The sequence below is a fragment of the Delphinapterus leucas genome, chromosome 1 (assembly GCF_059928025.1).
Source record: "Delphinapterus leucas isolate spDelLeu-1000000601 "Yukka" chromosome 1, BTC_Dleu_Yukka2, whole genome shotgun sequence".
NCBI lineage: Eukaryota > Metazoa > Chordata > Mammalia > Artiodactyla > Monodontidae > Delphinapterus > Delphinapterus leucas.
The window spans coordinates 114,624,120-114,651,582 of record NC_143129.1 but is presented as its reverse complement, the minus strand read 5'-3'; the positions used below and the strand labels follow the sequence as shown (position 1 = coordinate 114,651,582).

At 37.1% G+C, this 27,463-nt stretch overlaps 1 protein-coding gene across 2 annotated transcripts in view; it reads left to right on the top strand.

Moving 5' to 3' along the window:
- Positions 1 to 27,448, top strand: part of CLCA1 (chloride channel accessory 1) — a 74,938-nt gene extending 47,490 nt beyond the window's left edge. For both annotated transcript variants that reach the window (XM_022580935.3, XM_089920059.1), the window contains exon 15: positions 547 to 27,448. In XM_022580935.3, coding sequence (XP_022436643.1) covers positions 547 to 935 — 389 coding nt within the window. In that variant the 3' untranslated portion in view covers positions 936 to 27,448. The remainder of the gene's footprint in view (positions 1 to 546) is intronic.
- The last annotated feature ends 15 nt before the right edge of the window (positions 27,449 to 27,463 follow it).

Sequence of the window (27,463 nt, the reverse complement as noted above, 5' to 3'; positions counted from 1 at the left end):
AGTAATGACCCCTGGAGAGAATGGGGAAAAGATCATAGATATCTATGGAGCAGAGCCGTCCTTTGGAAGAAATCTCAGATTCTACCAGAGTTTTCTTCTCAAAGTATGGTCTGTGGACTGCAGCATGGGCATCAGATGAATGCTTGTTAGAAATGTGGAACCTTAGGCCCCACCCCAGACCTACTGAAACAGAATCTGCATTTTAAGATCCCTGGATGATGTGTATGTACGGTCAAGTTTGAGAAGCACAAATAATAAAATAATAAGTGGTAATTAACCTCCTCTCTCAGTCAGGTGCTATGGCCAGAAATACTGACCTAGTCTTTATTTAAGTCAAGCCTGATCCAGTTTTACATTTATCACTCTGTCGGGATATAAAAATAAGAATGTAAAAGAAGATACTAATGCTTATAAATATGGACCGTTAATTACATTTATTTATTGGTATTTTATGGGATGGTGATATTGTTTCTAACAGATTTTTTAAAACTTCTTTAAGACTTGAGAATTACAAGTCACATCCTTTTTCTCTCTTTCTTTTTTAAGCTCACAAGTACATCATTGGAATAAGCACAAATATTCTTGATCTCAGAGACAAGTTCAATGATTCACTTCAAGTGAACACCACTGACCTCATCCCAAAGGAGGCCAACTCAGAGGAAGTCTTTGTGTTTAAACCAGAAAACATCACTTTTACAAATGGCACAGATCTCTTCATTGCTGTACAGGCTGTTGATAAGGTCAACCTGAAGTCAGAAATCTCTAACATTGCACAAGTATCTTTGTTTATTCCCCCAGAGACTCCTCCAGAGACACCTAGTCCTTCTCTCCCTTGTCCTGATATTAATATCAACAGCACCATTCCTGGCATTCACATTTTAAAAATTATGTGGAAGTGGCTAGGGGAATTACAGCTATCAGTAGCCTTGGGCTGAGTTTTCCCCAAAATAAACAAATCATCCATCTTTTTTTTGATTATAAAAATTTATAAAATGTATTTTAGACTTCCTGTATGAGGCAATTTAATGAAATAAAATGCTAAACAACCAGATACATATGTATAAAAACTACTTAGTCAAATCCAAAAGTTTAATTATTGCTCATTTATTAATGATTTTGAGTAGTAGAAAGTAGGGGTGCTTGCATCAATAAATGGAAGTATGTTTTAGTTTGATTTAAGGAGCTTTGCCAGTTATAAAAGAACATGTAATTCTATGTGAAAGATGCCAGAAAGGCCCAACCAGGTCAAACTATTTAAATATAAAAGGCATGGCTTGTTATAGAGGAGATTTGGACCAACATCACCAGAATTATGTTTTCTTTTCACTAGATTTGGGCAAGGATGATGCATTTAAGAAAGAGATTGCATTGTAGAAAGAAATAACAGCATGGTAAGGGCTCCATACGCATAGAAATGTATGTAATATGCATGCAATTACAAGAGTTGATGATCCCTAAAGCCACAGTGGTGGGACATGAAGTAGGAAAGTAGGTTCAGGCCAGGTGTGAAGGAAAGTGATTGAGAAATAAACATTTATTTTGTACTTTGTGCCAAGTGCTCTACTAATGCTTTATATGCATTACTTTATGTAATGCAATTCGGTTCATTCAGTAAATGTTCATTAGATGACTACTATATTCCAGGCTTACGCTAGACCCTGAGTACAAAAAGATGAGCAAGATTTGGCCTTTTTCTTATAGGCGTAAAGAACATTTGAGGATAAATCAGTGCTATGCTTGAGGAGTATCAGGAGGAGGGAGGTTTTGAGGACTACATGAAGGACTAAATAAAGGTGGAAGAGGCTATGGTCATGACAGATGAAAGGTGAAGGAGAAGAAAAAGGAAAAAGGACAAATAGACTTAGCAGTACGGCAGTTCCCATCAAGGACTAATCACACATTCCAGTGCCTCCAAGGCCAAGTACTCTTGTGAAAGTTGTTTCAAGTTCTCAGTTCATTAGCACAATTAGTTTAAAGTGCGGGTGACTCTCTGATTGAATACAAAATATCTAGAAGACTGTTTCTACATAGACTCCAAATTTATTTCTTTATTTACACATTTTCCTTAAAGGAAGATTCAAAGATTTCAAAATAGGATTTGAGGCATCTTAGAGATACATACAATAAACATGTTTAAAAACTAAGAAAATAAAGAAATGAAGTAAATATATAATAAAAACTAGAGGAAGCTTCAGCATATCCAAGGCCAAATATAATGTCCTGCTCAATTGCTATCGGCAGGTCACACATCAAAGATTTACAGAGTCTTGGGCTTCCCTGGTGGCGCAGTGGTTGAGAGTCCGCCTGCTGATGCAGGGGACACGGGTTCGTGCCCTGGTCCGGGAAGACCCCACATGCCGCGGAGCGCCTGGGCCCGTGAGCCATGGCCGCTGAGCCTGCACGTCCGGAGCCTGTGCTCCACAACGGGAGAGGCCACAACAGTGAGAGGCCCGCGTACCGAAAAAAAAAAAGATTTACAGAGTCTAAAGTGAAAAACAAACCATAGGGTCAGGAGGAGCATGGCTTTTTCTAGTTGAGACCCATGTGAAGTTTCATCTACAGATCCTCAATAAATTAGGGTACTGTGGTGTTAAGGACAGTAGCCTCGGGAACACCCATATAATAATCACAACAAGTTTAATGTAGCACTGATCACATCTTTCACTGTAATCACACTTCACTGTGGTGTTACAATACACTCTGGCATTGTTCAGGAAAGACTATTATACAGGGGCCCAAACAATACAAAACTAGCAAATAGCTCTTGAGTTTGCTCCAAAGACAAAATTTGAAATGAATGGATTGTATGTCCTTTAGTCTAAGAAAGACTAGTTTTTCTTATGTATGTTTGTTATAATAGAACAGCAGAGAGTTCTGAGGCAAGGAAGACAGTGACGCCCTAAAATTCAGTATTGTTTATTGAGGACACATCCAGGTGCTTTGTCAACCAAATGGACAGAGGATCAGCTTGTAGTCTTTCTCTTAAAGTTACAAAATGAAACTAGGACATATGCTTGACTAGAGGGCCATGCACCTGCCCCATGTGGACATATGAGTCTGAGGCCCCCAATTCAGCCCCACAGAATATGGTTGCCATCAGTTTAGCCTGGAAAATTTCTAAGAAGTCACTCGTTGAGACTGTAATTTCCCATTTGGGTGAATTTAATGGGATGCACCTTGGGATACAGTGGGGAACTGCACAGGAATGTATGATGATACTTCAAGGAAAAGAGGTAAATGTCAGCATGTAGGTAAGACAAAATAGAGAACAGTGAGGAAAACATTCTTATGTGTTCTGGATTATAAAGCAGCTTGTTGCAAAATGGATCTGGATTGTCATACGTGATAAAAATAAACCAAAATCTTGCTTTATGCCATCATTACCCTATAATGACCTTAGTTTTTTTTTTTTTTTTTTTTTAGTTTCTGATCGGTGAACTAAGTAGGTGGGTAAATATGATGAATATATTCTAGGCATTGTTCTCTTAGGATTTTCAAATAAAGGCCTGTGTCCTTCCTAGACTTTCTCCTCTGGAACCACAGCTTTATCCTGCTTCCTCTGTGAATGTCTTCTCTGCCTCCTTTACTTAACTGAGCCTGAACTCTTATTGGAGGACTCCCTTTTCTCTACAAGAGGATGCTCCTTCTTCCAATACCCAAGTACCAGGGGTTGATTGAGAGAAGTATTCTCCAAGCTCCCCTTTGCAACTTCCAAACTAGGCCATTACTCCTATTGTATCACTTTTTAAGTCTGCATCCTTCGTCATTGATCTATGCCATCCTTCATCCTTTGTCTTCACTGTAATCTATCAATCTCACCCAAGACAGGCCCTTGAGTTACAACACTCTTTCCCCCTTACTTCCTAAAATCACTCTGCCTGGTATCAGAGTCTATATGAATGAGTCAATCAATATATTAGCTTCAAAATTCCTTGATCTTCACCCCATCTCCATTAAATGTTAGCAAACTACTGGACTAGATCATAAATAAAAAATGGGAGAATATTGGCAATTCCATATGGTTTGACCTAATACTTCCAAGGACACAATCTAGACATAGTAATGACCTAGAACAGCTCTACCTATGAAATCTTAAAATCTCATATCTTATTCTAGTCACACATCCTCTGAGTTGTTTACTTACTACCTCATGGAACTGGCTTTATAATTTTATGATGACCTCTCATCATTTGATTGCCTCTTTTTACCTAGTCCATAATCTCCTTCTCTATTCAGCCCCTAAATGTCTTGGTGTGTCACTTCAAGTCCTCCCTTGACAACCCCTTCAACTCCCTCATTGAATTATCTTCTCATCACACCTTCTCTGGAAATCCCTAGCTTTGCATTAAGCATATTGTCTGTGTGCTTGAGACGGTCATTTATCCATTCAACATATATTTTAAAGTACCTACATTGTATCCTAAGCACTCCATTAGATGACAAGTATAAAATGGGTAAGCAAGCCAGGTACAGTTTTTGCTCTCAAGAATTTTATAGCTGGTCAGCATGTAAACAAGCAAGTAGACAATTAACATACACAGCATGTAGGCACTATTTTAGGGGAAGCATCTATTTTAAGAATCCATGGTTTTGTAGCTAATTCACATGTAGTGTCTGCCAGAGGAAGTGATGCTTCCACTTTCATGATGTCTGGCAATAAGTACAAAATAAAGAGGGAAAACCAACCAAAGGAAAGAAACAAAATGACCTTAATCAAATCTCTGTTTCTCCAAATACTACTACATATTACATGTTGGGCAAAATCTACTGCCAGATGCACTCTGGGGTGATTCTAGGGATCTAATTCTTTTCATTCACTCATTGATAGTCTGTTGATATCAATACCAGCAAAAGAATGAGAGAGAGAGAGAGAGAGAGAATATAAGCACTATGTTTTTAAAAATTATGCCTAAAAAAAACTACCTGACATATGACCTCAATGGATTCCACCTGCCCCGAAACAATTCTACATTTTAGACTTTTGAAGAAATGCCAAAATATTTCCAAATAACATGCTTTCCAAAGCGTGTTTGTTAGAATGATTCATTAAAACAAAGAAAGAGAAGATTAATCAACAAAACAGTGTTCAAGGAGACTTATAATAAAATGTCACAGAAACAAAGATGGCAATCCAGGTAAGAACTAAATAATGAGGACAGGAAATTCATTGAATTAGAAAGCCTAAGCAATGCATAGTTATAGTAATTGAGAAAAATCTATTTTACCTGGTTCCCGGCATCCAGTGCAAAAAGGGAAATGTTAGGTGGCTCTTCTTAGCCTATTTTAACTATCACAGAGATAAATATTTTCCTAAATTTCAAAGTAATTCCAAATTCATTAGGAAAAAAGACAAAAAGCATATGAGGAGCTGCAGAATGGACAGCACAATTCAAACTGCAGAGGGCATAACAAGCTCATGCATGATTCAGGTAGGCACTGGGCCTCAGCTAATCCTACTCACAGGGCATGGCTGTGGGACCTGAGGCAGCACTTTAAAGATCTAGGCAATCAGTCTATTTCGAGCAAGGCATTAGTATCTAGGGGTTGGAAAGCAGAATACTAACACTACCACTATCACCCCACCTACTGGGTGGTGAAGAAGAGTTGTAAGGGCAGGCACAGGTGAGTAGGGCCTTTCCAAGGAGAGAATGGTGCTACATTATTAACATCATTATTTGCTATATTATCTGATAATGATAATAGCCACCATTTACTGGGTTTTTACTAAATGTCAGGCACTAAGTGCCTTACATATTTACATCCAGAGCCCCCCCCCCAATATTTGAGAAGACTAAGGCAAAAGTATAAATGGAGATCAACATACCAAGTCTCTAAATATGCAAATATAAATCAGGCTAACAATCTATTAAATGTGTTTATCTCCTATTTTGACAAATACACTTTCATTATGACTTGAAAGGCCAGATTCAAATTTAAAATTCTTAGACCCCTCTCAATGTCATGCTGGAACATAGCAGCTCAGGAACAGATGGGCCATGGAGCACCCTTTTTTCTTCCTACCCTCCCCAACTCCAGTCCTCACCTTGAGGGACCTCACGTACATGGGTATGGCCCTCTCAACCCATACAGCACATCAACAGCTGTCCTTTGTTCTTCTCTCAAGCCTGAAAATGCACACACCTTTGATGCAATCTGCCCTGGGGAAAACTGACCCTGGCACCCAAGTTAGTTCTGGCCCATGCAGACCATGGAAGAAAGATCGGTTATTTATCAGGGAATTTCAGATTTCAGGCATGTGTAGTGTGTTCTAGAAGGGGAGGGGGAAGGGGGTTACTCACTGGATGGGCACAATCTCTTGGCCCTGTGGACTCCTTACTCCACAGAAAGGATGAGCTACATAATTTGGAGGACCAAGTGCAAAATGAAAATGCAGGACCCCTTGTTTAAGTAGCAGTCAAACTTTATTATTAAAGCTACTAAAATATAAAGTTTTTCCTTTCTTCCATAACCTTTCTTGGCTTGTCATGGTAATTTTATTCGTTATTTAAAGCTGTTCTAAATTCTAAAAATTACAATTGTAAAGTATTCATGTGACTTTTACCATTCATCTTTATATTGTGCAATGCTGGTTCTAGATGCACATATAAGAGCATTTAACATGTATGTGGAATACACAATTTGTACACAATTTTATAACTCATACATACATATGTATTTCATTCCTGCCAAAATAGTGAAAACACTGCACAAAATTAACTCAAGTGTTTTTATTTCACATCTTGCTTGCCAGCTCTCTACCTTTGGCTCGCTGGTGAGTAAGGAAGGACTAAAAGGAAAAGGAACTATGGGTTGCTCTATTTTCCCCTTTCATTCTATGTCATCATTTATCAATATAAGTAGTTGGTTAACAAAGGGAAATAACATGAATAAGAAAGGATATGATACAGTTTCTTGGTTGTTTGTGTTTCTTGGAATGTCATTGCCTTCTTTCTGCATTCAAAGTTCTGGATTAAACTGGAAGCACAGACTCTTCAGGCTGTCAGGGCACCATCTACTTAGTCATAGACATAACGTGTTTACCTTATACTCACTTTGAGTCTTGCTGAAATCCAACGCTTTGTGAACTCACTTGAATTTTTGCTCATGGACATCATGAATGCTATATACAAATGGAGTGGCAAGAAATGGTGGACACACATATTGCATGTATCTCTTTTGCTTAAATGCATGATCCACTGTTCCATCAGACGCTATTTACAAAACTTAAGTTCAAAGACAAAAATTAAGAATTTTAAGGCAACTACAGCAGAGCATTAAATCAAGCATAGAACTTTTCTGAGTGCAGGGCCATATATGACTACACAGGTCTCAAGCCCATGAAGCTAGCCCTAGGAAAGGCAGAGCCAGCAGAGGGCAAGAGCAGGGCCCTCTAAAGGGAAAGGATGTCATATTGAAAGGCAGTACAGATGGGCAACTAAGGCTCAGAGTTAAGTAATTTGCCTGCAATCTTAGTTGGTAAGTGACTTAAGTAGTAATTAAACCAGAGTTAGTCAAAACCTGGAGATCAATCTGGAGAACAGAAGCCCAGCTACATGAACTGGGCCAGTAGTGTACAAGCCTCAGATTTTCAGGTATTCTTTTTCCCATAGCCAAGAAGCATTTCCAAGTTGATTCTTTGGCAGGCTGGCTCTAGAAACATAGCTGCAATTATACTAGTGATATTCAAAAAACAGCCTGATTAAGAGAGAAGTTGCAAGCAACTTTTCATTGCAGTAATAATTAGAATACATATAATAATAATAATAATAATATTTATTATCAACTAATACTAATAATAAGAATAGCTAACATTTACTTAGCTCTTACTAAGTGTCAGATACTGCTCTGAGAATTTCTGCTATATTATTTTTATTTCACAGAACCCCTTTGAGGTTGGTAATATTATTTACATTTGACAAATGAGAAAGCTGAGGCAAAGAGGGGCCAACAAATTTAGTAAGGTCACACAGCTGGTTAGTGATAGAGTCAGAATTTTGAACTCAGGAAGGTTTTTGTTGTTGTTGTTTCTTTTCTGTGTTCTTTTTGTCCACAAAATAGGGAAAATCTAAAGTTTATTCATATTCACATTTACAACATTAATACTGTGTGACCTTTTTTATTGAAGTATAGTTAATTTACAATGTCGTGTTAGTTTGAGGGTGTACAGCAAAGTGATTCAGAAATATATATAACTGAATACATATATATTTATATATATATAAAAAATATGTATCTATTCTTTTTCAGATTCTTTTCCACTATAGGTTATTACAAGATATTGAATATAGCTCCCTGTGCTATATAGTTGGTCCTTGTTGTTTATTTTTTATATATTAGTGTGTATATGTTAATCTGAAACTCCTAATTTATCTTCCCCCCACCCCCATAAATCTGTTTTCTATGTCTGTGAGTCTATTTCTGTTTTGTAAATCAGTTCATTTATATCACTTTTTTAGATTTCACATATAAGTGATATCATAAGATATTTGTCTTTCTCTGTCTGACTTACTTCACTTAATGTGATAATCTCTAGGTCCATCCAAATGGCATTATTTTATTCTTTTTTATGGCTGAGTAATATTCCATTGCATATATATACACAACTTCTTTATCCATTCATTTCTCTATGGACATTCAGGTGGCTTCCAAGTCTTGGCTATTGTAAATAGTGCTGCTATGAACATTGGGGGTGCATATATCTTTTTGAATTATGTTTCCTCCAGATATATGCCTAGGAGTGGGATTGCATGATCATATGGTAACTCTATTTTCAGTTTTTTAAGGAACCTCCATACTGTTATGCAATGGTAAATGGGATTGTTTCCTTAATTTCTCTTTTTGATCTTTCATTATTAGTGTACACAAATGCAACAGATTTCTGTATATTAATTTTGTATCCAGAAACTTTACCAAATTCATTGATGAGCCTTAGTAGTTTTCTGGTAATGTCTTTAGGATTTTCTACATATAGCATCATGTCACCTGCAAACAGTGACAGTTTTACTTTTCTTTTCCAATTTGGATTCCTTTTATTTCTTTTTCTTCTCTGATTGCTGTGGTTACAACTTCCAAAACTATGTTGAATAAAAGTGGCAAGGGTGGGCATCCTTGTCTTGTTCCTGGTCTTAGAGAAAATGCTTTCAACTTTTCACCATTGAGTATGATGTTAGCTGTGGTGAACCCAGGAAGCTTTGCTACTTTGAACCATCTATCTCTCTCTATATATAGATCCATCACTATATTAGTGAGGTCTACTTGAAGGTAGGTGGAACTAAGCCAAGTGATCCAGACAAGGCAATCAATAAATATTTTTAGAATAATAGTACAGGGGACTTTAATAGCATTTTCATTTATCAGACATAACTAAAATCTCACATTAACCAGTTTTTCTTACATTTTATTTTTCAGAAAAGAATTTTTAAAGGTTCCCGTTTTGGACCTAATTGTTTTCATCATGTAGCCAAGGTTCCATATGAGGAAATATTTTACATTTAATTCAATGTCCTATATACCTTCCTTATCTATACATACACTAAGGCCAGGAACCAGGAAATAAGGGGAAAACCCTGCTGACTCACAAAACTGTTAGAAGGGACGGTTGTCAACATGGCTATTAACTTTGGAATTGAGTGTCAATCAAATTTGCTACCAAAGTACAGAGTTTATTGCCTAGCTTGCTTGTTTGTTTTGTTTTTTGTTTTAATGCTGTTAGTATGTGGATCAAATTTGCTAGTATAGCATGACCTAGTTGTCTAGTTAGTTTTGTTGCTCTGTTTTACTATTGGATAGAATTGGATCTATGTGGAAACAGGTATCAAATACGCATACCTGGTAGTGAATCAGTGGTCCTGAATGATAAACAGTGACAAAGGTAACCAAGAGTAACAAACAGAAGATCGTAAGCACTAGGGTTCACTCAATTTCCTCATCTGAGAATGAGGGTAGAGAAGTGCTGTGAGCAACCCCGTCGACTGGCAACAACAATAAAATCCTTGTTACTAAATAAAAAAAAATATATATATAGTGTTTATATGTATATTATTTGTAAAGTGTAATGAGGTATATACTCTCATATACCATTTCATGAACTCTCATATACCATTTCATAAATGGGCAGTGACATTCTAGAAAGCAATTGGCAATGTCAAGAGCCAAAAAAATTTTCTCCCCTTAACACATCAGTTTACAAACAGTATCTATCATAAGGAAATAAATAAAATTGCCAACCAAGTTATTCACAGCAGCATCCTCTGAAAGATACCTAAATGGGAAATAATATCAATGTCTAACAATAATAGTAAATTATGTTGTATTCATGTGATGAAACTTTACTCAATCATTTGGGCTTCTGAAACATTTCTTGATATAAGAAAATGCTTTAAAAATACATATCCCCTCACTAGTTATGGAACATTGGCCAAGTTACTCTCTGTACTACCACTACTTTACCTGTAGTATAAAATGAAGGCATCATAGGATTGATGTGAAGATTAACTGAATGAATATAAGAAGAGTGGTTAGAAGAGGGCCTGGAACAGAAGAATCACTAAGTCAATATTAGTTATCTCATCATCTCCATCTTCATTCTCATTCCAAAACAGTTTTATTTTAAATTATATATATATATATTTTTTTTTTTTTTTAATTTATTTATTTATTTTTGGCTGTGTTGTGTCTTCGTTGTGGTGCGCAGGCTTCTCATTGTGGTGGCTTCTTCTGTTGCGGAGCATGGGCTCTAGGCACGCAGGCTTCAGTAGTTGTGGCTCATGGGCTCTAGAGCACAGGCTCAGTAATTGTGGCACACGGGCTTAGTTGCTCCGCGGCATGTGGGATCTTCCCGGACTGGGGCTGGAACCCATGTCCCCTGCGTTGGCAGGCGGATTCTTAACCACTGCAACACCAGAGAAGCCCCCAAAACAGTTTTGTGGTAGAATGCTTATAATACCTACAATTTTTAAATGTTTACAAAATTGAAAAATTGAATACACAGCATGGTTATACACACACACACACACACACACACACATATACATATAGTAATAGGTAATTAAAGTTTCCTTCTTTAAACCTTTAATATTTTCCAATTTCTTTTTGTAATAAATACTTATTTATAATCAGAAAAAAAGATTTTTACATATTATAAAAAAATCTACATAATACAAATGCCAAAACACGTTGAGAAACAAAAAAAGAAAGGTAATGCCAGAAACTCAAAATGGCAACAAAGGGACTTTCCTGGTGGTTCAGTGGTTAAGACTTCGCACTTCCACTGCAGGGGACGTGGGTTCAATCCCTGGTCGGGGAACTAAGATCCCGCATGGCACACAGGGTAGCCAAAAGAAAAAAAAATGGCAACAAAGAATGGGCCCTGGGAAGGCAGAAAAGAGCCAGAAATGAGGGAAATGGAGAATATACATTTCTGCAGCATATGGACAACATCTCAGCAGTGCCTTCAGGGGCCAATACACACACCTCTACAGAGATTAGCAAATTTCCAAGTGCCTTGTATTGGTCTCCAGAGAAGAGCTCAAAGTTGATTTACAGAATGATGATCCCAAGTGTACAATTAAACTAATTCTAATATGAAATAGAAGATGTCACAGAGAAGCAAGCCCATAAAACACTCAGGGAGGACAACAAGCATATGAGCTTTCTTCTCTCCCTTTCCCTATAACTGATTACTGTATTAATTTATCTGGAATGGACTTCTAAAAAAAATTTAAATCTGGCACTTCCCTTCTGTAAAAATATTTGTGTGCCTTAATAAAAATTTGTCCCTTTGGATAAAGATTGGAGTATATGATGCTGGTGCCCACTGGCGGGCATTCATAAAGACTCTTGCCACCTGCATTCACTCATGCCTCATTACATTACCCAAGTTATCCTCAATACATTCTATTTAATATATTCTCTTTTAGAAAGATAGGCATGAAGAGTTAAAATTAAGTTTTCAAACTAAGTGAGTTAGGCTTCAGTTATCTGGAAAGTTCCATGACAGTATTAATTCCTGATTGATGCCAGACAATCAAGGCTACCATATACCCATACAAATAATAACAAGGAATATCAGATTGGCTGAGACTGGTTCTCCCAAAACAGCCTATATAGCAGCCTAATGCATCTGCCAAACAGGGTGTATTCACCTTGGGACCATCTCAGACTTTAGGAAATCATCCCCCAGATATTTTCAGAATCTGATCTAGGTATACAAAGTTGCCAGCAAAACTGATTCTGTATTGGTTCCTGGATAATCTGCAGTAGAGCTGGTTCTGAGTTCTCTTAGGGCTACCTCACCTTTGCAGTGCTATGTGAGATATGCCCAATATCCTTCAAACAAACAAACAAATATTTAACTAACGTATGTGAGTTGGTTTTCTGTCACATGCAACCAAAGAGTGCTGTTTAAAGTATTCATACAATATAGTTAATGTTTCAGAAAATAATTATCTTTTTTGAGCTGAAAAAAAAAGAAACATTCATTGTAACCTTTATACAAGAACCTAATTCCTAAATTTTTGTTTCTTACCTATTGGTCTGAGTCTAACACTGTCTAGCTCTTGGAACATAATATTTGTTGACTCGGATTCATTTATTCATTGAGCACAACTTGTAGTGTATGACAGGCATCTTGCTGGAGTCTGGAACTACATGGTCCCTGCTCTTCCAGGGGTTTACAGTTTAGTCAGGGAGACAAAGTAATTTAATGTGATGTGATATGGTATCACGTAATTATGGGAGCATAAAGAATAAAATGAAAACATTTCTGTATATTCAAAGCCAGAAGAGGAGAGGGCACGAAACTGAGGATTAGGAAGGTAATGAGGAAGTAGCTAAGCCTCAGAGGAAGGTTTTGAAGAAAATGCCAAAGATCTTGGACTTTAGCCAGCAGGCAATGGGGAAATGATAGTAAAAAAGCTGCAGCAGGACAAGATCATGTTTTATTGAGAAAAATCAGTGCAGAATATATTGGGAGGAATTAGGGTAAAGACAAGGGGTTCTGTTAGGACAGAGATTGCAATCTCTGAGCTACTGAGCTACCACGGAAAGTTATAATGAGGTAAAATAAAATCATTCAGGATCAACTGATTTTGTCTTTTTCATTACCTGTTACAAATATCCTACCTTTCTTACATTTTCTTTTACACATAGATAGTTTTGGAATGGTTATAACATTATCATTTTAAGTGTATCTCTATGAATCGCATATTATTACATCTTTTCAAAATCTAAGTTGAGAGTCCCTGTCTTACCAAAAATGAGTTTAATGAATTCACATAGGTTTATTTGTTAGAAATTATTTCTACCATCTTCCTTCATATTTTCTATTTTACATATTGTTTTTGTTTCTTCTCTTCCCCTTCTTTACTAACTTCCATTAGATAAACTGAATTTTACTCTGCTGGTTTGAAAATCATACATTATGATTTTAGTCTTCTGGTGGTTATCTCAACTAATTAAGACCCATTTTTATATTCATTATTTATGTATTTATTTCCTACAGTAATATGAAAGCAATATTTATAGTCCCCTCTCCCCTTCACTTCCAACAGAAATGCCTTAGCAGGCTCTTGTGTCTCTCTGGACTCCAATACCAACCTCCCTCATGTTGGTATTTCCTAGCATTTAAATTATGAATTGATAGATTTTTGTTGTTGTTGCTCATTGCTTGCTTAGACAAGAAATTTTACTAAATTATTTACTCACGTTTAGTTCTTACTGACTTTATTTATTTTGCTTTTTGCTGGAGAATTTCCTTCAAGAGTATTTTTACAGTGTGTATCAGGTGATCTGAGACCTAGTAGTCCTGACATTATTCTTTTCACCTTATATTTAAGCGATAATTTTAAATACTAGGTTTAATTTTTTTCTCTTAATACTTTGAAAATAGTTTTACATTGTTTCTTGTACCTATGGCTGCTGTTGAAAAGTCTGGGCTACATGTGAAGTTGGTCATCATCAGCAGATAGCACAAACGCATGGAGATCAGCCTTCAGAAAAGTAATTATCAGTGTTCTCTGAGGCTTGAGAAAAGCAACAGTCCAGATAAAGATATATTTATAGGTATAAAGAGTGTTTGAGGGTGTTCACATCTAGTAGCCTCTACTTTCTTTGTGAAGTAGAAATCAAGGATGTTTGCTGATAGATAAAGAGTTAGGTGAGTTAATAGACGACCAGTATTATTGGTATCCCTTTAGATTAGGTCAAAGAACAAAAACATCTTCCTAGAGCAAATAATAGGTTCTTAAACATGCAGTTGAAACATTATATGCCTTTTCAAAACTCTTTAATTGGAGTACCGTTGCTTTACAATGCTGTGTCAGTTTCTGCTGTACAGCAAAGTGAATCAACCATACATATACATATATCCCCTCTTTTTTTGCATTTCCTTCCCATTTAGGTCACCACAGAGCACCAAGTAGAGTTCCTTGTGCTATACAGCAAGTTCTCATTAGTTATCTATTTTATACATAATAGTGTATATATGTCAATCCCAATCTCCCAATTCATGCCAACCCCCTCTTTTCCCCCTTGGTATCCATACGTTTGTTCTCTACGTCTGAGTCTCTATTTCTGTTCTGCAAAAAGATCATCAATACCATTGTTCTAGATTCTACAAATATGCATTTAATATACAGTGTTTGTTTTTCTCTTTCTGACTTACTTCACTCTGTATGATAGTTCTAGGTCCATCAAATTCTCTGCAAATGACACAATTTCATTCCTTTTTATGGCTGAGTAATATTCCATTGTATGTATGTGCCACATCTTCTTTATCCATTCATCTGTCAATGGAAACTTAGGTTGCTTCCATGTCCTGGCTATTGTAAACAGTGCTGCAATGAACATTGGGGTACATGACTCTTTTCTGAATTATGGTTTTCTCAGGGTATATGCCAAGTAGTGGGATTGCTGGGTCATATGGTAGTTCTATTTTTAGGTTTTTTTTTTTTTTAATTCAAACAGAAAGTCACAAAAATTATAATCATCTTCATCAGTTCACTCAGTCCCATGTAATTAATTTTTTTTCATCTTGATGTTTTGTTAGCACTTTTATGAATTCATCAGCTTTCCATTAGAGTTCTGAAAATGCTTATTCATTCAGTTCAGCAGTATAGTCAGCTACCAGAAACCTGTACCTGTCAGAGTCTTCTCCATGAATTCCTTGAAGATGAAACCCTTTTAGAGGAACATTTTTGCAAAAGCATCAGAGTACACCCAGAACTGTCTGTAAATGAAAAAACACTTAAAAATGACCACGGTTAAAGATTTGATGAAAGTTCATAATAATGCAATTGATGAGGAAATTTAGTTATTTCTGAGATATACATTTTAAAGTACTAACTAGAATTATGACATAACATTATACCAGAACATATAAGATTTTTAGGAATTTCATGTAATGTCTGAAACATTTATATTAACATATTTCCATACAATTAACCCAAAGAAAGTTTAGTATTAGTTCTTAATTTTTAAATTTTATTTTATTTATTTTCTCATACAGCAGGTTCTTATTAGTCATCAATTTTATACACATCAGTGTATAACATGTCAATCCCAATCTCCCAATTCAGCACACCACCATCCCCATCCCCCCGTGGCTTTCCCCTCTTGGTGTCCATATGGTTGTTCTCTACATCTGTGTCTCAAATTCTGCCCTGCAGACCGGTTCATCTGTATCATTTTTCTAGGTTCCACATACATGCATTAATATACGATATCTGTTTTTCTCTTTCTGACTTACTTCACTCTGTATGACGTCTCTAGATCCATCCACATGTCAACAAATGACTCAATTTCGTTCCTTTTTATGGCTGAGTAATATTCCATTGTATACATGTACCACATCTTCTTTATCCATTCATCTGTCAATGGGCATTTAGGTTGCTTCCGTGACCTGGTTATTGTAAATAGTGCTGCAATGAACGTTGGGGTGCATGTGTCTTTTTGAATTATGGTTTTCTCTGGGTATATGCCCAGTAGTGGGATTGCTGGGTCATATGGTAATTCTATTTGTAGTTTTTTAAGGAACTTCCATACTGTTCTCCATAGTGGCTGTATCAATTTACATTCCCACCAACAATGCAAGAGGGTTCCCTTTTCTCCACACCCTCTCCAGAATTTGCTGTTTGTAGATTTTCTGATGATGCTCATTCTAACTGGTGTGAGGTGATATCTCACTGTAGTTTTGATTTGCATTTCTCTAATAACTAGTGATGTTGAGCAGTGTTTCATGTGCTTGTTGACCATCTGTATGTCTTCTTTGGAGAAATGTCTATTTAGGTCTTCTGCCCATTTTTGGACTGGGTTGTTTGTTTCTTTAATATTGAGCTGCATGAGCTGTTTATATATTTTGGAGATTAATCTTTTGTCCATTGATTCGTTTGCAAATATTTTCTCCCATTCTGAGGGCTGTCTTTTCATCTTGTTTATGGTTTCCTTTGCTGTGCAAAAGCCTTGAAGTTTCATTAGGTCCCATTTGTTTATTTTTGTTTTTATTTCCATTACTCTAGGAGGTGGATCAAAAAAGACCTTGCTGTGATTTATGTTGAAGAGTGTTCTTCCTATGTTTTCCTCTAAGAGTTTTATAGTGTCTGGCCTTACATTTAGGTCTTGAATCCATTTTGAGTTTATTTTTGTGTATGGTGTTAGGGAGTGTTCTAATTTCATTCTTTTACATGTAGCTGTCCAGTTTTCCCAGGACAACTTAATGAAGAGTCTGTCTTTTCTCCATTGTATATTCTTGCTTTCCTTGTCATAGATTAGGTACCATAGGTGTGTGGGTTTATCTCTGGGCTTCCTATCCTGTACCATTGATCTATATTTCTGTTTTTCTGCCAGTACGATACTGTCTTGATTACTGTAGCTTTGTAGTGTAGTTTGAAGTCAAGGAGCCTGATTCCTCCACCTCTGTTTTTCTTTCTCAAGATTGATTTGGCTATTTGGGGTCTTTTGTGTTTCCGTACAAATTGTAAACTTTTTGTTCTAGTTCTGTGAAAAATGCCATTGGTAGTTTGATAGGGATTGCACTGAATCTGTAGATTGCTTTGGGCAGTAGAGTCATTTTCACAATGTTGATTCTTCCAATCCAAGAACATGGTATATTTTTCCATGTGTTTATGTCATCTTTGATTTCTTTCATCAGTGTTTTACAGTTTTCTGAGTACAGGTCTTTTGCCTCCTTACGTAGGTTTATTCCTAGGCATTTTATTCTTTTTGTTGTGATGGTAAATGGGACTCTTTCCTTGATTTCTCTTTCTGATCTTTCATTGTTAGTGTATAGGAATGCAGAAGATTTCTGTGCATTAATTTTGTATCCTGCCACTTTACCAAATTCATTGATTAGCTCTAGTAGTTTTCTGGTGGCATCTTTAGGATTTTCTATGTACAGTGTCATGTCTTATGCAAACAGTGACAGTTTAACTTCTTCTATTCCAATTTGTATTCCTTTTATTTCTTTTTCTTTTCTGATTGCTGGGGCTAGGACTTCCAAAACCATGTTGAATAATGGTGGCAAGAGTGAACACCTTTGTCTTGTTCCCAATCTTAGAGGGAATGTCTTCAGTTTTTCACCATTGAGAATGATGTTTGCTGTGGGTTTGTCATATATGACCTTTATTATATTGAGGTAGGTTCCCTCTATGCCCACTTTCTGGAGAGTTTTTATCATACATGGATGTTGAATTTTGTCAACAAGAGCTAACAGTGTTAGCTCTTCTCTAAATATTTGATAGAATTTTCCTGTGAAGCCATCTGGTTCTGGACTTTTGTTTTTTGGAAGACTTTTAATCACAGTTTCAATTTCATTACTTGTGAGTGGCCTGTTCATATTTTCTAGTTCTTCTGGTTCAGTATTCGAAAGTTTTACTTTTCTAAGAATTTGTCCATTTCTTCCAGTTGTCCATTTTATTGGCATATAGTTGCTTGTAGTAGTCTCTTATGATCCTTTGTATTTCTGCAGTGTCAGTTGTAACTTTTCCTTTTTCATTTCTAATTTTTTTGATTTGATTTCCTCTCCCTTTTTTTCTTGATGAGTCTGGATAAAGGGCTGTCAATTTTGTTTATCTTCTCAAAGAACCAGCTTTTAGTTTCATTGATCTTTGCTATTGTTTTCTTCATTTCTATTTTATTTATTTCTGCTCTGATCTTTATGATTTCTTTCCTTCTACTGACATTGGGTTTTGTTTGTTCTTCTTTCTCTGGTTACTTTAGGTGTAAGGTTAGATTGTTTATTTGAGATTTTGCTTGTTTCTTGAGGTGAGATTGAATTGCTCTAAACTTCCCTCTTAGAAATGCTTTTGCTGCATCCCATAGGTTTTGGGTCATCGTGTTTTCACTGTCATTTGTTTCTAGGTGTTTTTTAAAACTTCCTCTTTGATTTCTCCAGTGACCTCTTGGTTAATTAGTAGCATATTGTTCAGCCTCCTTGTGCTTGTGTTTTCTACAGCTTTTTTCCTGTAATTGATTTCTAATCTCATAGTGTTGTGGTTGGAAAAGATGCTTGATATGATTTCAATTTTCTCAAATTTTCTGAGGCTTGATTTGTGACCCAAGATGTGATCTATCCTGGAGAATGTTCCATGTGCACTTGAGAAGAAAGTGTACTCTGCTATTTTCAGATGGATTGTCCTATAAATATCAATTAAGTCTATCTGGTCTAATATGTCATTTAAGGTGTGTGTTTCCTTATTAATTTTCTGTCTGGATGATCTATTCATTGGCGTAAGTGGAATGTTAAAGTTCCGCACTATTATTGTGTTACTGTCGATTTCCCCTTTAATGGCTGTTAGCATTTGCCTTATATACTGAGGTGCTCCTATGTTGGGTGCATAAATATTTACAATTGTTATATCTTCTTCTTGGAATGATCCCTTGATCATTATGTAGTGTCCTTCCTTGCCTCTTGTAACAGTCTTTATTTTAAAGTCTGTTATAAGTATTGTCTGATATAAGTATTGCTCCTCTAGCTTTCTTTTGATTTCCATTTGCATGGAATATATTTTCCCATCCCCTCACTTTCTCTCTGTATGTGTCCCTAATTCCAAAGTGGGTCTCTTGTAGACAGCAAATATACGGACCTTGTTTTTGTATCCATTCAGCTAGTCTCTGTCTGTTGGTTGGAGCATATACATTTAAGGTAATTATTGATATGTATGCTCCTCTCACCATTTTCTTAATTGTTTGGGGTTTGTTTTTGTAGGTCTTTTTCCTGCCTTGTGTTTCTGCCTGGAGAAGTTCCATTTGCCTTTGTTGTAAAGCTGTTTGGTGGTGCTTAATTCTCTTAGTTTTTGCTTGTCAGTAAAGCTTTTGAATTCTCTCTCGAGAAAAAGGAATGAGATCCCTGTTGGGTATAGTAATTTTGGTTGTAGGCTTTCCCTTTCATCACTCTAAATGTATCCTGCCACTCCCTTCTGGCCTGCAAATTTTGTGCTGAAAAATCAGCTGATAACCTTATGGGAATTCCCTTGTATGTTATTCGTTGCTGTTTTTTCCCTTGCTGCTTTTAATATTTTTATTGGTATTTAATTTTTGTTAGTTTGATTAATATGTGTCTCAGCATGTTTCTCCTTGGGTTTACCCTGTATGGGACTTTCTGCACTTCCTGGCCTTGCATGACTATTTCCTTTCCCATGTTAGGAAAGTTTTGGGCTATAATCTCTTCAAATATTTTCTCAGATCTCCTCTCTCTCTTCTTCTTCTGGGACCCCTATAATTCGAATGTTTGTGTGTTCAATATTGTCCCAGAGGTCTCTGAGACTGTCTTCAATTCTTTTTATTCCTTTTTTCTTTCTTCTGCTCTGTGGCAGTTACTTCCAGCATTCTATCTTCCAGCTCACTTATCTGTTCTTCTGCCTCAGTTATTCTGCTATTGATTCCTTCTAGTATATTTTTTATTTCAGTTATTGTGAATGTGAACAATCAATGTTAATGTGAACAATCAATGATTGTTTGTTCTTTAGTTTTTCTAGGTCTCTGTTAAACATTTCTTGGATCTTCTTGATCCATGCCTCCATTCTGTTTCCGAGATCTTGGATCATCTTTACTATATTACTCTGAGTTCTTTATCAAAGTCTTTTCCCTTTGAGGGGTAGGGCCATATCAGGTGGTGTGCTTTGGGGTGTCTGTGAGTTTATTACGACTTTAGGCAGCCTTTCTGCTGATGGGTGGAGCTGTGTTCCTTTCTTGCTGGTTGTTTGGTGTGAGGTGTCCAGCACAGGATCCTGTAGGCAGTTGGGTAGAGCTGGGTTTTGGTGTCAAGATGGATACCTTCAGGTTTCCTCTAGCATTGGTCCCTTTTTAAATTCCTGTTTTCTTTCTTTCATCCTACCCAGGTGGGTGGGGATTTTTCCTGTCCTTTTCGGTGTCTCAAGTCTTCCACTAATATTCAGCAAGTGCTATGTGAGAATTGTTCCATTTGTAGATGTATTCTTGATATACTTGTGAGGAGAGACAAATTCCACATCCTCCTGTTCCAGCATCGTGATTCTTCTGTGTCTTTTCACAACTCTTGAAGGGAATTTAAGCAACATTTCTTCTCTTAAGTCTGTCTTGGTTTGTGTGTCTGATGAGAAAAGCCTTAAAGTATAAAACTTGGTTCCTGTTCTTGGCCCTGTATTTTTCCATATGGACAAGATCATCCTCCATAGGAGAGAATGAAAGTGTCTCTGAGAGAAGTAGAAACAAAGGAAGGAGACAGAATGTTCAAGTCCCTGGTTTTGGCTCTTCCTGAAAACTAGCTGCATCTTGACCTTCCCATAACTTCTTGTCTAGTCCTTTTTTGGATCCCCTGAGTCAATAAATTCCACTTAATTCCTTAAGTCAATCTGAGGTAAATTTCTCTTTAATGGAACTGAGACTTCACATGAGTGAATGATTCATACAAATGAATACAACAAATAGAAGCAGTGTAGGAGTTCAGGGGAGAGATATTTGTTTGGACTAGAAGGTCAAGGAAGGTTTTTTGGCCTTACTTGAGGTGGGACAAAGATCAGATCAAGTTTGGAGAGCTAGGTAGGCAACAGTGTAGGAGTGTAGGAGTTCAGAGGAGAGACATGTCTTTGGACTAGAAGGTCAAGAAGGGTTTTTTGGTCTTGAGGTGGGACAAAGATCAGATCACGTTTGGAGAGCTAGGGAGGCAACAATCATGACAAATTGCAGAGGCATTTAAACACTAAAAGTGAATAAACTGAATTTGAATTTAAACGCTACAAATAAAAGTGAATGTGGAAGACAGAATAATTGCCTCCCAAACATGTCCATGTCCTAGTGTTCACAACTGTGAATGTGTTACCTTCCATGGCAAAAGGGACTTTGCAGTTGTGATTTACTTAAGGACCTTGAGGTGGAGAGATTATCCTGGTTTTCAGGTGTGTCCAGTGTAATAAAAATGGTCTTTGTAAGGGAAACAGGAAGGCAGGAGAGTCAGAGAAGATGTGATGATGGAAACAGAAGTCAGAAACAGAGAGACAGAGAGAAAGACTTGAAGATACTATATTTATTGCTTTGAAGATAGAGGAAGAGGTTAAGAGCCAAGGAATGCAGGTGGCCTCTAGAAACCAGAAAAGGCAAGGAAACAGCTTTTCCCCTAGAGCCTCCAGAAGAAACCAACCCTGTCGACACCTTAGCCCAACTGACCCACCTCAGACTTCTGACTTCCAGAATCATAAGAAAATGAATTTGTGTGGTTTTAAATCACTAAGCTTGAAGCAATTTCTTACAACAGAAAGAGGAAACTAACACAGTGGGACAAGAGTGATTTGATTTTAAGATACATATGCTGTGCTATAAGCTGATTACTCCCAGATCTCTGATTCTAAGAGCTTTCCCCAAGTACCAAGGTATGAATGTGCACACGCACACACACACACACACACATTTATGTATCTGGTTGTGTGTGTGTGTGTAGTTCTTTACAGGTCTTTTCTATCTAGATGTTCTTTGACACCTCAAACTCAATTTGTCCAAAACTGAATTACTAAATTTCTTTCTGCTTCCCATTCCCCAACCCACTTTTTTTCTTTTTCTTATTTTCTTCCTGAATGAGTGGGAATAGGGGGTCTCAACTCTCCACCAAGATAGCCAAGTCAGAAAACTGGGAGTCATCTGATTTTCTCTCTCTCTTTTCACCCTCAGTCACCAAGTTCTAGAGACTATATCCTGTATTCCCTCTTAAATTCATATCCTTCCTCTCTATTCCTACCAATACCACCTTAGTTTTGGCAGTATACTCTCTTGTCTGGATTAGAACAGAACTTCATCACTAGTTGTCTTCCAAGCAACACCAGCAGCAGGAGCCCTCCAGCCCCTTCCCAGTTTATCCTCTATATGCTGCCAGAGTTCTATCCATCTGTACAGTCTAACTAGGTCATGTCTTTTCTTAAAAGCTTTTCAAGGTACTTCAGCAACTCCACAGTTGACCCCATAAAGCTTAATCCTTATTTTATGGCATTTCAGTCTTTCACATAAGCTCCTGAACACTAGAACTGTGTCATGGTTGCTATGCAATCCTGACACATGTCATAGTACCAGGTATATAGTAATAACTAAATAAATTTCAAAAATAAACTTCTCTATTTTTCCAGCATCCTCTCAGGCCATTCCTCACTTTATCCTTCACAATCTGATGACACTAGACTTATCATTGTTCCCCAGACAGTCAGTGCTAGTTCACCTGCATGGCTACAATACTGTTTCCCCTGTCAGGAATGCCTGTCCTGCTCCCCCACATTGTTATCAGGAAAGCAGAGTCATCTGACAAAGCCCTATTGAGGCATTGCTTCCCCTTGAAGTTTTCTCTAATCACCTACCCCATTGGCCTCAAACTCTCTTCTCTGTACTATTTCTGAGCCTCACTTTCCTCATTTGTAAAATAAAAAAACATTTCTTAAGCACTTACTATGTGTCGGATAATTTCCTGGCACTGGAGATTCAGCAGTGAATAAAAAGACAAAATATCTACCTTATATTCCACTACTACTACTGCTCTTTACATGATGACAATGCTGGATAAATATAAAAAGAATTCACCATGTTCCAGGCACTATTTTAGGTGCTTTATAATATGAATTTATTTAATCTTCACAACAACTATGAGCCAAGAATCATTATTATTCCTATTCTACAGATGAGGAAAGAGATTTAGCAACCTGTTTAAGATCATACTACTGGTAAAAGCGATCAACCCAGTATTCAAACTCAGGAAGTCTGGTTCTAGAACCTACGCTCTCAACCACAATGTCATATATATTTCTGTTAGGTATTGCATTGAACCAAATTGCAATCATCGATCTCCATGTCTGTCTCCCATGCTAATCTGTGCCTTCACTAAAGCCAAGGACTATATTTAATTTGTTTTTATATCCCTAAGGCCTACCACAGTGAGAGTTTATAGTCAGTAGGGACTGAACAAATGTTTGTTGAACTACAGGCAACCCCAGTTTCAGTCAAGCTACCTAATAAAGGAAAGAATACTGTGCTAAGTGCTCAAGTTATTAATTTAAACATGTAAAATAATAGAAAGATGTTAAACTTTCATCCTCTTAAGTTCCTGATTTTTTATTGTGGTAAAATATACATAACGTAAAATTTACAATTTTAACCACTTTAGGTGTACGGTTCTGCTGTATTAAGTACATGCACATTGTTGTGCAACTATCACCACTATCCATATCCAGCACTTTTACATCTTCCCAAACTGAAACTCCATACCCATTAAACAATTATTTCCCCTCCAATCTCCCCCCAGGCCTTGGTAATCACCAATCTATGAATTTGACTATTCTAGATACCTCACATAAGTGGACTCAGTCAGTATTTGTCCTTTTGTGACTGGTTTATTTCACTTAGCATAATGTTTTCAAGGTTCATCCTTGTTGTGGCACATGTCAAAATTGCTTTCCTTTTTAAAGCTGGATAATATTATTCTGTTGTATGGATATAGCACATTTTGTTTAGCCATTCATCCATTGATGGACACATGAGTTGCTTCCACTTTTGGCTATTGTGAGTCATGCTGCTATGAACATGGGTTTACAAATATCGCTTCCAGTGCCTGCTCTCAATTCTCTCTGGTATATACCTAGAAGTAGAATTGCAGGATCTCATGACAATCCTATGCTTAATTTTTTTGAAGAGCCATCATACTGTTTTCCATAGCAACTGTACCTTTTTTCATTCCCACCAGCAATGCACAAGGGTTCCAATTCCTCCACATCTTCACCAACAGTTATTTTCTGTTTTATTTTTTGATGATAGTTATCCCAATGGGTGTGAAGTGATGTCTCATTGTGAAGTTCCTCGAGTTTCTTGACCAGCATTTATCTTTCTGATCACTCTAAATCCTCTTTATATCGCATACTATTCTTGAGCCCTAAATTGAAGGAAAATTTCTTTGAAAACATAGATGAGGGACACTTCCTACAGGATAATATTCTCTGCATTTATGCATAATGATATAGACGTGCTGAAATAGTTGAAATTTTGTGGCTAATACACAAAATTTTTTCCTACTGTGTTAATTCTAAATTAGTCTTTGTCCTCTCTTTAAATGTAGAGTTCATTTTGACCTATTCTGCTTATACCTTCATTCTGTTTATCCAGCTCTTCAGGCAACCCTAACCAAGAGTCACCAGCATGTTAATGAAGAAACATATTACTTAAAAACTGCATTTTTAAAAAATGTTGGGGCAAATTTTAAAACATTTTGTATTATGCTGCTGTCATCATAACTTTATGAAGTTTTTCCCTTACAGATATATTCCCTTTAATCACCATCCCAAGGAAGTTTACTTTTATTTTTTTTTAAATTTATTTTGTATTTTTTTTACATCTTTATTGGAGTATAATTGCTTTACAATGGTGTGTTAGTCTCTGCTTTATAACAAAGTAAATCAGTTATACATATACATATGTTCCCATATCTCTTCCCTCTTGCGTCTCCCTCCCTCCCACCCTCCCTAACCCACCCCTCTAGGTGGTCACAAAGCACCAAGTTGATCTCCCTATGCTATGCGGCTTCTTCCCACTAGCTATCTATTTTACATTTGGTAGTGTATATATGTCCATGCCACTCTCTCGCTTTGTCACAGCTCACCCTTCCCCCTCCCCATATCCTCAAGTCCATTCTCTAGTAGGCCTGTGTCTTTATTCCTGTCTTACCCCTAGGTTCTTCATGACACTTTTTTCCCTTAAATTCCATATATATGTTTTATCATACAGTACTAGACTTTCTCTTTCTGACTTACTTCACTCTGTATGACAGACTCTAGGTCAATCCACCTCATTACAAATAGCTCAATTTCGTTTCTTTTTATGGCTGAGTAATATTCCATTGTATATATGTGCCACATCTTTCTTTCTTTTTTTTTAACATCTTTATTGGAGTAAAATTGCTTTACAGTGGTGTGTTAGTTTCTGCTTTACAACAAAATGAATCAGTTATATATATACATATGTTCCCATATCTCTTCCCTCTTGCGTCTCCCTCCCTCCCACCTTCACTATCCCACCCCTTCAGGCGGTCACAAAGCACCGAGCTGATCTCCCTGTGCTATGCGGCTTCTTCCCACTAGCTATCTACCTTACGTTTGGTAGTGTATATACGTCCATGCCTCTCTCTCGCTTTGTCACAGCTTACCCTTCCCCCTCCCCATATCCTCAAGTCCATTCTCTAGTAGGTCTGTGTCTTTATTCCTGTCTTACCCCTAAGTTCTTCATGACATTTTTTCCCTTAAATTCCATATATATGTGTTAGCATATGGTATTTGTCTCTCTCTTTCTGACTTACTTCACTCTGTATGACAGACTCTAGGTCTATCCACCTCATTACAAATAGCTCAATTTCGTTTCTTTTTATGGCTGAGTAATATTCCATTGTATATATGTGCCACATCTTCTTTATCCATTCATCTGATGATGGACACGTAGGTTGTTTCCATCTCCGGGCTATTGTAAATAGAGCTGCAATGAACATTTTGGTACATGACTCTTTTTTTTTTTTTTTTTTTGCGGTACGCTAGGCCTCTCACCGCTGTGGCCTCTCCTGTTGCGGAGCACAGGCTCCAGACACACAGGCTCAGTGGCCATGGCTCACTGGCCCAGCCGCTCCGCGGCATGTGTGATCTTCCTGGACCAGGGCACGAACCCACGTCCCCTGCATCGGCAGGTGGACTCTCAACCACTGCGCCACCAGGGAAGCCCACATGACTCTTTTTGAATTATGGTTTTCTCAGGGTATATGCCCAGTAGTGGGATTGCTGGGTCATATGGTAGTTCTATTTGTAGTTTTTTAAGGAACCTCCATACTGTTTTCCACAGTGGCTGTATCAATTTACATTCCCACCAACAGTGCAAGAGTGCTCCCTTTTCTCCCCACCCTCTCCAGCATTTATTGTTTCTAGATTTTTTGATGATGGCCATTCTGACTGGTGTGAGATGATATCTCATTGTAGTTTTGATTTGTATTTCTCTAATGATTAGTGATGTTGAGCATTCTTTCATATGTTTGTTGGCAGCCTGTATATCTTCTTTGGAGAAATGTCTATTTAGGTCTTCTGCCCATTTTTGGATTGGGTTGTTTGTTTTTTGGTTATTAAGCTGCATGAGCTGCTTATAAATTTTGGAGATTAATCCTTTGTCAGTTGCTTCATTTGCAAATATTTTCTCCCATTCTGAGGGTTGTCTTTTGGTTTTGTTTATGGTTTCCTTTGCTGTGCAAAAGCTTTGAAGTTTCATTAGGTCCCATTTGTTTATTTTTGTTTTTATTTCCATTTCTCTAGGAGGTGGGTCAAAAAGGATCTTGCTGTGATTTATGTCATAGAGTGTCCTGCCTATATTTTCCTCTAAGAGTTTGATAGTTTCTGGCCTTACATTTAGGTCTTTAATCCATTTTGAGCTTAGGGTGTTAGGGAGTGATCTAATCTCATAATTTTACATGTACCTGTCCAGTTTTCCCAGCACCACTTATTGAAGAGGCTGTCCTTTCTCCACTGTACATTCCTGCCTCTTTTATCAAAGATAAGGTGACCATATGTGCGTGGCTTTATCTCTGGGCTTTCTATCCTGTTCCATTGATCTATCTTTCTGTTTTTGTGCCAGTACCATACTGTCTTGATTACTGTAGCTTTGTAGTATAGTCTGAAATCAGGGAACCTGATTCCTCCAGGTCCGTTTTTCGTTCTCAAGACTGCTTTGGCTATACGGGTTCTTTTGTGTTTCCATACAAATTGTGAAATTTTTTGCTCTAGTTCTGTGAAAAATGCCAGTGGTAGTTTGATAGGGATTGCATTGAATCTGTAGATTGCTTTGGGTAGTAGAGTCATTTTCACAATGTTGATTCTTCCCATCCAAGAACATGGTATATCTCTCCATCTATTTGTATCATCTTTAATTTCTTTCATCAGTGTCTTATAATTTTCTGCATACAGGTCTTTCATCTCCTTAGGTAGGTTTATTCCTAGATATT